The sequence below is a fragment of the Microcaecilia unicolor genome, chromosome 4 (genome assembly GCF_901765095.1).
Source record: "Microcaecilia unicolor chromosome 4, aMicUni1.1, whole genome shotgun sequence".
In the NCBI taxonomy this organism is placed as follows: Eukaryota; Metazoa; Chordata; class Amphibia; order Gymnophiona; family Siphonopidae; genus Microcaecilia; species Microcaecilia unicolor.
Window position 1 is genome coordinate 58431999 of NC_044034.1, and position 12363 is coordinate 58444361.

General features: G+C 43.1%; 1 protein-coding gene across 1 annotated transcript in view; it reads left to right on the top strand.

Moving 5' to 3' along the window:
- CUL5 (cullin 5) overlaps nucleotides 1–12363 on the top strand; it is a 271181-nt gene that overhangs the window by 30824 nt on the left and 227994 nt on the right. Inside the window, exon 3 of the mRNA XM_030200261.1 lies at nucleotides 6536–6635. Within this exon, the coding sequence (XP_030056121.1) occupies nucleotides 6536–6635 (100 nt within the window). The remainder of the gene's footprint in view (nucleotides 1–6535; nucleotides 6636–12363) is intronic.

The window sequence follows — 12363 nt, forward strand, 5'->3', positions numbered from 1 at the left end:
CAGCAAGTGTTGCATATAATCAGGTAGAAGACTGAACAAAATTTGATAAACAAGGGTGCACAGTTTAAAGGTGACTCTTGCATTTATAGGAAGCCAAATCAACTTGATTAAAAGAGAGGCTGATTTGGTAAACCGAGGGGTTTTGCATACAAGACGGGCAGCAGTGTTCTGGGCTGTTTGAAGTTTTTTTGATAAGAGATTTTCAAACCTGAGTAAACAGCATTACAATAATCAACCTGGACAACACTGAGGATTGTACCAAAGAACAAAATACTGAACTTGGAAAGAAAAGCCTCAGTCCTTTTAATCTCCATAGGGAATTAAAGACACTAGAAACTACCACAGAAACGTGGTTCAAATGATAAATACTGGCCAATAGTATTATTTGTTGAGAAAGTCACACAGTTGCTTTGAAAAAATCTGTTCACTTGCCCTACACATAAACTGCTTAAATAGCTGCTACATCTGTCAGAGGTGGGTCTCAAGTGCAACTCGGTAAGGGTTTACTTCAGTGTAATTGGAGCTTATCATTGTAGGGTGGAAAGTATACCAGCAAGAGGAGTAGTATAACCAACGCAATGCTTTCAGAGAAAACAGGAGACCAGCGTTGGTACAACTGGAAATTTTATTCTGTAAAAGACTCGAGACAATAGCTGTGTTTCGGCGCATAAAGCCTGCTTCAGTAGTCTGAGAAATACATCATTAAAGATAACAGTAATATAAAACAAAGCAAGTATCAAAAAAACAAGTTTTAACATGCATATTAAAATATAACATCAGGAGATACATGGAGTAAAGGAAGATAAAATCAAAGTCAAAATGAAATACTTGTAATCAAGTGTATGGAAACAAGGGCTGCTGATCACTTCAGAAGAGGCTCAGATTGGTATACAGGTATTTAAAATAAAAATAACAACCAACGGAATTAAATAGAACATCTAGATCCTAATGAACTAGAGACTTTATACAATGACATCAAAAACATATACAGCATAAACACAATGATACATAAAATGCCAGAAAAGTATAAAGGAATATATATACCATATTTTTCGGACTATAAGACGCACCGGACCATAAGACGCACCTAGGTTTTAGAGGAGGGAAATAGGAAAAAAAAAATTTTCCTTTTTCCCTCCTCTAAAACCTAGGTGCTCCGGTGCGTCTTGTCCGAGTTTTGGACCTCCGTCCCGTACTTACACGATTCCATGTTCCCTGGTGGTCTAGTGACGTCGGGGCAGGAAAGAGCCCCCTCTTTCCTGCCCATCGCGCTGCTCTCCGTGCTCCTCAATGCTTTCTGACGGTCTCGGCGAGATTCAAAATGGCCGCCGAGAATCTCGGCGGCCATTTTGAATATCGCAGAGACCGTCAGAAAGCATTGAGGAGCACGGAGAGCAGCGCGATGGGCAGGAAAGAGGGGGCTCTTTCCTGCCCCGACGTCACTAGACCACCAGGGAACATGGAATCGTGTAAGTACGGGACGGAGGTCCAAAAATGCTACCTTCGGACTATAAGACGCACCCCCCATTTTCCTCCCAAATTTTGGGGGAAAAAAGTGCGTCTTATAGTCCGAAAAATACGGTATATACAGATGTATTTTACTAATATCAAGTTTTTTGTTGACAGATTGTGTGTAATGTACATATTATTGAACATTTACGTTGAGTTTATTCTTCAAGGTCAGTTGCTTTTTCTTTTAATCTCTCTCTCTCTCCCTCTCGCTCTATTCCTTTTTTAGAAATGTGTTTTCTAGTTCTATTATACATGATTATATAATGATATTTATACTTTTCTGGCATTTTATGTATCATTGTGTTTTATGCTGTATATGTGTTTGATTGTATCAGGTCTCTAGCTCATTAGGACCTAGATGTTTATTTTTTATTTCGTTTTTTTATTTTTCTTTTAAATACCTGTACACCAATCTGATCCTCTTCTGAAGTGATTATTAGCCCATGTTTCCATACACTTGATTACAAGTATTTCTTTGACCATTTGATTTTATGTTCCTTTATTCCACATATCTCCTGATATTATATTTTAATATGCATGTTAAAAATGTTTTTGATACTTTGTTTTATATTTATATTTATTACTATTATTTTTATTGATGTATTTCTCAGACTCCTGAAGCAGGTGCTTATGTGCTGAAACACAGCTGCTGTGTTGAATCTTTTACAGAATAAAGTTTCCAGTTGTATCAATGCCGTTCTCTTGTTTTCTCTGAAAGTGTCATGTTGGTCACACCCTCTTGCTGGTTTTGTGACTGTAGTTTTAATGTTTCTCCACCTCTGGATTTTTTTTTGGGTGGAAGGTAAACCCATCTTGGCACAGCCTGTTCGCTTTATGTGAGGCTGGGTTCTTATGAAACCTCCCGTCAAGCCTCTCACGGTGTCCTGAGACTGCAGTGTTCTGCTCAGCTGAGAAAGCTCCTTTTAAGCCACTAGATACTCACCACTTATACCTGAATTGAAAGGTCTTTTATTTTTTGTGACAGTTGCTTCAACACTCAGGGTTAGTAAGCTCCAGGCCACCTTACACTAAGTTTTTTTTTTTTTTTTTTTTTTTTTTAAATAATAAAGTGGTTTTGAGAACCCAACCAAAGTTCCTTCGAAAAGTTGTGTCGGAAGGACTATTTATTTATTTATTAGGATTAACCAGCCAATTCCTTTCCAATCTTTTTTTCCTAAACTTCATGCCCATAAAGGTGAAGAGACATTGCACACTTTGGACTAAGATCTTGAACTTCTATCTGGAGCAGATTAAAGCCCATAAAAAATCCATCCAGGTTTCTGTTTCTTTTGATCACACCAGGAAGGGGGTTGCCATTAGCAAATACACTCATTCTAGTTGGCTGCATTTCCTTCACCTGTGTGCAAGCTGGGTTGACTCTGGAGGGTCATGTCAGAGCTGTGGCAGCTTTGGTAGCCCATTTGAAGTCTGTCACCACAGAGCTTCCATCCATAAAATTCATGTCCCAGTACCGCTTAGATCAGGACTCCTGACATGACAGTAGGTTTGACTAGACAGTCTTCCAGAATCAATTTGGACTATAGACTCCAACTCCATCCCTCCTAGGCCCTTCTCTTTCAATTCTGGGCTGCCTTCTGAGAGGAAAAAGTCACCAAAAATATTGTTTTGTGCCTGTTTTGACACCTCTTGCTATGTTCTTTCATGTTGTTTTTTCTTATGTTGAAGGCAGCCTGTAGCTAGGGAATCCTATGTGTGAGGATTCACAATCCTGTTTGTGTTCAGAGAAAACAAAGTTAGTTACCTGTAGCAGTTGTTTTCCAAGGACACAGGACTTGAATCCTCACAACCCTTCCACCTCCCCAAGGAACTTTATTCTTGTAGCTAATAATGGACTAAGGAGGTTCCACGCCATGCAGGCAGGCACAAGCACATATGAACGGTGAGTGGCCCATATGCTTCTGGAAAGGTTCCTGAGGTTTCATTTCCCACACCAGGCTCTATTGGTGACATCACCCATGCATGAGTATTTAAGTCCTGCTTTCCTCAGAGTGCTATAGGTAAGTAACTTCATTTTTCTGTATCTTGATGCCTGGCCTTTGGCAGTATTCGCCAAACACCTGGCTGTAATCTTCAGGAAGGAAACAGTTCACCTACTTCAAAGTACGGGCTTCATCATCAACTTTGAGAAGTCAACCCTAAACCTACAAACACAATTTTGTTCATTGAGGTGAATCTGGGCACAATACAAGCTGAAGCTTTTCTGTCATTAGATAGACTGCAATACCTGATACTTCATGTCTACAACATTCAGACTTCTGCCAAGGTCACAACCGGGGCCTGCATATAAATGTTGGATCCTGTGACCATTGCACTATGTGGTCCTGTTTTATCTGCCTGAGGATGAGAGAGGCCTTAAGTGGGATCTCAAGTTCTTAGTGTCTGCTGGTCTCACTTCATATGTCAGCTTTGCTACAAAATATGCTGCAGTGGTGACTGGAGGTATCCTGTTGTACCTCTGGAATATCACTCCGTCCTAATAGATGCTTCCAACATCATGTGGGGAGTTCACTTGGACTCCACCTTTCTTGGGGAACCTGACCAAATCTGAAAGTTTGCTCCATATTGATCATCTGGAGCTCTGAGCCATATCTTACATTCTAAGAATTCATCCAGCTTCTTCAAGATCACCCAGTATTAATTCATATGGACAATCAAGCTAACCATGTTTTATGTTGGCAAACAAGGGGGGGAATGGGTTCCCTTTGCCTCTGCTGGAAAGCAGCATGGATTTGGGGGTCCTCTCCCCAGTAGGCCTCTGGCAGTGAAAATGTCAAGCTACATTGTTTAGTGCCCTTCATCAGACTGACAAGGGATGTCATAGCTATCCTGTGGGCTTGGCTTTCTCTTTTACGCTTATCCCCATATTCTGTTCATGGCAAAGATCCTGTGCAAGTTCTAACAGAACCTGGTGCCCTGATTATCATGTCATGCTACTAGCTTTATTAAAACTGGTTCCTTTTCTTCAAATGTTTTGAGAGTCTGTCTGTCAGGCTTCAAATATTTTCAGTGTTGATCATTCAGAACAAAGGCTACTTCCTTTATCCCAGTCTCAAGTTGCTAATCATTAGTTTGAAAATTGGGCCGTGTTTAATTTTCACCTTATCTCAAAGCTATTCAAGATATTAGTTGTTGTAAGAAAGTGGAAGAAGTTTTCCATCTGGTGTTTCATTATTGGTCACAACACTACTGTTTTCCAGCCTCCAAATTACACTACTTGTGCCATCTCTATTATTTAGGATTCAAAATGTTCTTCATCAGAGTACATTTTAGCACTCTTTTGGTCTGTCATGCCCCTGTTGATAGGTTTCCAGCTTCCCTCTGTCTTATATCTAAGTTCTTTAAAAGGCTCTTTCATGTTAAACCACCACTGAAGAGGCCTTGTGTACACCAGGCTTCACCTTTTGTCCAAAACCATTGAAAACACTGCTTTAGAAGTCCCTTCATACTCGGACTGCACACAGGCTCTCATTACCTCGAGAGAACTGAGTCCATCAGAAAGTCTATGCAGCTATTTATCTTCTTTGTCCCTATTAGAGTTGGCATTCCAGTAGCCAAGTGGACACGGACAAATTGGCTAGCTTCCTGCATCCAAGTCTGTTATGAGCAAACTGGAACGCTTCTAACCAGTAAAATGAAATCTCATCAAATCAAAGGCATTGCAACAACTGTAATTCTCTTGAAGTCTGCTTTGCTGGATTCCATTGAAAAAGTAATGACTTGGTCCTTGCTGCATAGCTTCATTTCCCATTACTTCTCCATTGAGTTGTGCTGGCTATCCTGTCTTTGTGACTTTGCTACTCTCGCATCTTCTTGTTGATTCAGTTGCTGCTGAGCAGTGGACAGTTCATAACAAGTTGAGCAGCCCTGAGCTTAGGAGTTAATTGTGTGCCTGATTCAATTTTGTTTGTCAGTGGTAAAGGCAATTTATGTATATATTGAGCTTTAATTGTTTTTCATCTGTAATAAATGTTTTCCATGGACAGAATTCGTCAGGCATATAATCCCTTTCATCTCCCCAAGAGTTCCATTCCTCTTTGAGCTATGGAGCTAACTGAGGTGTTGAAAAGACCGCTGCATATGGAAAGAACCATGCATGCTCAAAACTACACTCAGCTCTGATCTCTGTGGGAACTGTTTGTCCTTGTGACATATGATGGTCTTACCCACTTGTGTCCCTGATAAAGCCTGCTGTCTATGGAAAACGCTTGTTACAGGTGAGAAACAGTGCTTTCATCCCACCATATTCCATGACACCTGTTGAGAATGGCTGCCCAGTTTTCTCTTTTTTTTTTTTTTTTTTTTAACAGACTGAATCCTCAGAGTGCAAGCGAAGTATGTACGTGCTAACACAACTTTTCTTTCCTGGAGTTCATATATTATGTTTATATGTCACCCTTCTAACATAAGCTTGGGGTGGCTTATAATGTACCCATACCCCACCAGCCCTAGAAGGAAGAGTCTAAAAAAACACTGTAGTAGAGTAGTGGCCAATAAGGTTTAAGTTCTTTGTTGCGCTAATTTTGGGAATTGTGAAAGCAGTATGGTGATCCCAGAGGTTAATGGATCAAAGCTATCTTGTGCTAAATGGAGGAATAATCTAGTGGTTAGAGCAGTGGGCTAAGAACCAGGGAAGCCAGGGTTCAAACCTCACTGATTTCTTCTTGCTACTTTAGACAAAGTTACGTTACGCACCATGCCTCAGGCACAGACTTAGATTGTAAGCTTTCTTAAGAAGGGACTTACTAACTTTATCTGAATTTATAACTCACCTTGAGCTTTGATGTGGAAAGTCAAGTAGTTAAATTCAAATCCAGATTTTTCTGTCTGTGAATATTTTTTCAGCTTTATGTTGCCCTACCCAAAGTACCTAATGAGTCAAAATTAACAAGGAAACAATAGAAGCATTTTAAAAATCTAAACTCTTAAATGTTTTCAAAGGCATATACTCTTACAAATGTCTCTCTTCAGAGAATTTGCAAAGCTAACTAAACTTATGTTTTAGGGATGTCCATGCAGTATGTCTATGGGATGATAAAGGGCCAGCAAAAATCCACCAAGCTTTGAAAGAAGACATCCTTGATTTTATAAAACAAGCCCAGGCAGTAAGTTTACTTGTCTTCATTTATCTGTGTTGAATATCTGTAGGTTTTTAAACGCTGTAATAATTTCTCTGTGTATCGAGTGTAACTGGCCTACTGAGGGAACACTTGTTTTCTTACCATCACCAGAATGTTCCTCACTGCCATAAATATATTAGAATAATCAATCTAAGCAGTTGTGGTCATTTTCTTCTCTAACAGCAAATTATCACCTTATTACTGCTCATTCTGTCTCAAAGGACTAAATGAGTTCTTCAAAGGCATTTGTCTCCGAAGTCACATAGGTGAACTCATCACTGCCAGTGAATTTTATTTTTTATTTTTCCAGAGCTTTCTGAGAGTGTATTGAAAATATCTCCCTGGGCAGGCGCACCAGTTCCTGTTCACTTGCAGCATGCAACGTGCCTCGGTTTGTTTATTACTGAAGTAAATGAATGTTTTCTCAGGTTCAGCAGTTCCCTACCTAAAGTTTGGGGAGCTTTGGCAATAATATGCTTTTTTGTCAGGTTTTATTTTTCCAGGATCTTTGCCTCAGTATCTTTGTCTGTCTTGCCTCCCATCAGGTTTTTTTTTTTCATGTTTTCTTTATCCTCAATGAACTTGATCCTTGGTCTTGCTTTAGGTCATGATTTCTTGCAAGTCTTTCTCAATCGTGTTTTTATTTCTTGGGGGTTGTCGTCTGTCAAATGCTTTCCTTTTGATTTCAATTCATTTTTTTTGCATGATTTATGAAAGGGAATGTTTTTTGCTCAGCCTATAGGTAGAAAATGTTTATTACTCAGACCTGTTCTAAATATCTAGGGAGAGGGTCATGATGCGTTTTCTTATTGTAACAGCTGCGCAGGGATATCACCAAAGTTATAAGGATCCACAAGGTGAAACTACTGTCTTATCTTTAAGTGCATAAGAAGTTTGTGTTTTTAACTAGTATGAAAGGCAAAACAGTGGGAGGCAGGGATCTGCAAACTCTTAGGTAGCAAAGATGTATAGAGCAGATCAGACAAACCAGATAGGGTAATACACAGTTCCTTAGTGTCCCTCCGGCCCGGCCCAGGATCTGACTGATGGGTTATGCACTCCTTCCAGCAGGTGGAGGCTGAGAACTCTTGACTCTAGTGAGTATTCTCAGTCTCCAACAGGTGCAAGGAGGTGAGCCCTGTAGTCTCTTTATCTTTTTTTCTTGATATTCTCCTTTACTGCTTAGTTTAAAAAAAAAAGGGGGACTTGGCTCTTTAAGATTTCTTTAAGGTTTCTTTTCTGTGCACCTGTGATTCTTCTGTTTTGAGGCTGAGGTCCGCAGTGGTCTCCCTTGAGTCTCAGGAATGTTACACTTGGAGGTTCTGAGTCCCTCTGCCTGATTCCTCCCTACAGCACTAACCGCTTCTGTTGTTAGAGAGAGTGTCTCAACCTCTTTGGTGGAAGAGTGTTTGAGCCTGGGGAGAGGCAGCCACGTTTGTGTGTTTAAAAAAAAGAAAAAACAACCTCCATAGATGAGAATGATTAAGGCAGCTCTGTGTCCGCTGGAGTTAGCAGCGATGTGCTTTTCCTGTGTAACTCTGGTCGTTGGTAGCGAGGTTTTCATAAAAAAAAAATAATAAAAGACGCTTAGCTGAGCTGCACTATGGTGGAGAAACTCCATAGATGCGCACTGTCTGTCAGCGCCGAGGACTCAGAGTGAGTGGGGCATGTAAATATTACGTGGCTCTGGAGGTTTCAGCTGCGGCTGGCCCTTCTCTCCCGGCTTCTCCCACAGTGGTAGCGGCTTCTCCGTCTTCGGCACATAGTGCAGAGAAAGCTCTCCCATCTTGGTGGGAAAAGCCGCCATTTTGCCCTCTTCTGATGGCTTAGAGGACTGTCCCACGTCTTTACTGCCCCATTCAGCAGAACGGTTGGCCAGCAGTGGTGCTGCCAGAGCAGTCAGGACTCCCAGAAGGAGGTTTCCCTCTTGAACTTGTTCAAATTTACCAGCTTTTTAAATTAAAAAATTGGGTACTCCATCTGCTCCTTCAGGAGGGTACTTAGGTAGGCAGGTGGCACCTGCAAAGAGAGCTAGGGGGTCCTGGGATCTGGAGGAGGACCAAGCCGCTGATCCAGATTTGGACATAGCTTCTCTGAAGGAGGCAGTTGTGTTAGGACAGGGCAGTTGTTGGAGGACCCTGGTCCAGCTGACCCAGGGGCAGAATCTTTACTCCTTCGGTTGTTAGAGTTTTTCCACAAGGAGGGCTTGCAGGAACTCATTTCTTTGATGACAACCTCATTTGAGGATGAGCAACCCACGGCCATAGAGGGCTATAGGGTGGATCTGCTGGTTAAGGGCATTAGATGTCCGGGTAAAACTTTGCGCACCAGGATATTAGGGACATCATTCAGGCCCAGTGGGATGTGACGGATTCTCCTTTTCGTCCAGCTCGGTCTATGATTTGGCTTTATCTGATTCCGGATGCGGACAAGTCCCTTCTTAAAATGATTGTGATAGATACGTTAGTCTCAGCTGTGACTAAGCGCAATACGGTCCCTGTTGATGGAGACACACTCTTCAGGATGTTCAGGACCTCCGGATGGGGGCTCTCTTAGATTAGTTTTGATGTCTCTTCCTTAGCGGTTCAGGCAGCCATCTGTGGTTCCTTGGTGGCTAGGGCTCGCTTCCAGTGGGCCAAAGGGGTCTCGGATAGAGCTTCTGCTGATTTGTCTTCGATAGACTCAGAAGTAGCTAAAATTGAGATGGATTATACCTTTTTAGTGGATGCTTTTGTATGATTTGGTGAGGGCCCTCACCTTCCAGAAAACCGGCCTAGAGTGTGGGGACGTGACTTGTTTCTTGGCTGCTGTCGGGGGCAACATTTCCGTCTGGTTCGGTGAGGTAGAGGAGTTCAGAGTCAGAGATCTAGGTTTTTCCAGAGAAATCAGTCCTTTCAAGGGTCTCGGCGAGGTGGTAGGGAACCCAAGGGCTTCTTTCCAGTCCCCAGCCTGTCTGGCCCAATGTCGGTGTGTGGGTCCTACCTGTGATACCTGTGGGAGCTAGTTTAACACAGTTCTATTGAAGGTGGGCCCAGATTACCACCGATCAGTGGATGTTAGAGGTTATTCGAGAAGGGTATGCCTTAGCGTTTGCATGGCATCTTTCAGACGTCTTTCTGGAGTCTTCCTGCTGATCTCACCTCAAGGCAGGTGCGTTCCAGGACACTCTGTCAAGGCTTCTAGAACTCCAGGCTATTTGTTTGGTTCCTTCCTCAGAAGTCAGGCAAGGCCTTTATTCCATTTACTTTGTAGTTTCAACGAAAGAAGTGTCCTTCCGTCTGACTTTAGATTTCAAGGCAGTCAATCAGCCTCTCAAGATCACTAGTTTTCATATGGAAACTCTTCCCTCAGTGATGGTAGCCGTCAGATCGGGAGAGTGTTTGACTTCACTGGATTTGACAGAGGCCTATCTGCACATTCTGATTTGGCCCATGCACCAGTGATTTCTTCACTTTGTGGCTTTGGGCTAGCATTTTCAGTTTTGGGTGCTTATGTTTGGACTAGCTATAGCTACTCGCACATTCCCCAAGGTCATGGTGGTAGTGACTCTCAGAAAGGATGGTATTTTGGTTCATCTCTATTTAGACGACTGGCTATTCCAAGCAAAGTCATATCAGGATAGTTTGCAGGTCACGGATCGGGTGGTCCGGTTCTTGCAGTCTCTCAGTTGGGTGGTCAACTCCCTCAAGATCCTCCCATCTCAGACCTCGAATACTTGGGAGTGTCTTTTGATACAGCCCAAGGTCTGATTTTTCTTCCTCAGGGTAGAATTCTCAAGTTACAATCTTAGATTCAGTGATTCCTGCGCAGACATGTTCTCTGTGTTTGGGATTATCTGCAGGTTTTGGGCTCTATGGCAGCATCGATAGAAATAGTGCCTTGGGCCAGGGCACACATGAGGTCTCTCCAGTCATCCCTCCTGTCCTGGTGGTCTCCACAGACAGATTCTCTGCAGTTGAGATTGCCTCTACGGGCTCGGGAACGCAGCAGCCTATATTGGGATCTACGAATAGCCAATTTAACCAAGGGGATGCCGCTAGATTCGCCGCAGTGGACAATAGTCACAACGGATGCCATTCTCGAACTCTAAGGAGCTCACTGACTGGGGCGGTTTGTGCAAGGTCTGTGGTCTCAAGAGGTGTCCTGCTTGATCAACCTCTTGGAAACCAGGGCAATTCAGTTAGCTCTGGAAGCGTTTCATTCGCTGTTGGAGGGCAAGTCTGTACTCATCCTGTCAGACAGCGCAACAGCGGTAGCTTATGTCAATCAGCAAGGGGGGATGAGACGTCTTCAGTTAAGCAGGAAACGAGGCTCATGGTGTGGGCGGAACTTCATCTGGCATCCCATTTAACAGGGATAGAGAACATTCAGGTGGATTTTCTCAGTCATCACATCCTGGATCCAGGAGAATGGTCTCTCAGTCCATGGGCTTTCCAAGCAGTAGTGGATTGTTGGGGACTACCGATCATGGATCTCTTAGCCACAGGTCTCAACACAAAGGTGCCTTGTTTCAGTCACAGAAGAGATCTCAGAGTGGAGGGAGTGGATACTCTTCTACAGTTTTGGCTCTCGGGCCTTCTTTATGCGTTTCCTCCATGGCCTCTTTTGGGACGTCTAATCCAACGAATGGAGGCGCACGAGGGGCTAGTGATCTTGATAGCTTCAGACTGACCCTGCAGACCTTGGTATGCAGATCTCATGTGCCTCCTTGTTTACCCTCCACTCTAGTTTCCGGATACTCCTGGCCTTCTGGTTCAGGGACCGGTTCTTCATCCAGACCCGGCTCGGTTTTGTCTTACGGTCTGACTCTTGAATGGGTTCAGTTGACGAACAGAGGTTACTCTCCTAAGGTAATTTCCACGATGCTTTGATTGTGACTTCGGTCGACATCTGTGAATTATATTAGAATTTGGCAGATTTTTGAGGCATGGTGTGCTGATCAGGACATTTCTCCCTTGCGAACTTCCGTGGCAGAGCTCTTGGATTTCTTGCAACATAGGTTTGATAAAGGCTCAGCACTCGCTTCTCTTATTGTGCAAGTTGCTGCCTTGTCTTTGGGGGCGCGTGCAGGCATAGCTAGTCATCTGGATGTCTTGCATTTTTTGAAGGGCATAGGTCTCCTTCCTCCTCCCTCTAGGACTGTCTTTCTGACTTGGGATCTTAATATGGTTCTTTCGGTCCTTACTATGTCTCCTTTAGAGCCGTTGGCGTCTTGTTCTTTTAAGGATTTGATGCTCAAGACAATATTTTTGGTAGACATTGCCTCGGCTAGGAGTGTGTCGGAGTTGCAGGCTTTTTCCTGAAAGTTGCCATTTTTGGAGTTTTTTAAAGAGCGAGTGGTGTTGCGTCCCTTTCCTTCTTTTCTTCCTAAGGTCGTTTTGCAGTTTCATCTCTCTGTCGGTAGGTTTGCCTGTCAGGTTCTTCCTCTGGTTGTGAAGACCAGTGAAGATTGCAGACTCTCGATATTAAGAGAGTCTTTAAGCACTATCTGAAGGCTACGAAGGAATTCCGATATTCAGACTGTCTGTTTCTGCTCATTGGAGGTTCCTGTATGGGTTAGCGGTTTCTAAGCCCATGATTTCTAGGTGGCTTAAGGAAATGATAGCTTCTGTTTACCTTCTCTCTGGGAAACCAGTGCCGGATGGAGTCGAGGCCCACTCTACCAGAGGGCAAGCTGCTTCATGGGCAGAATGCTTCTTGGTGCCGCCTTTGG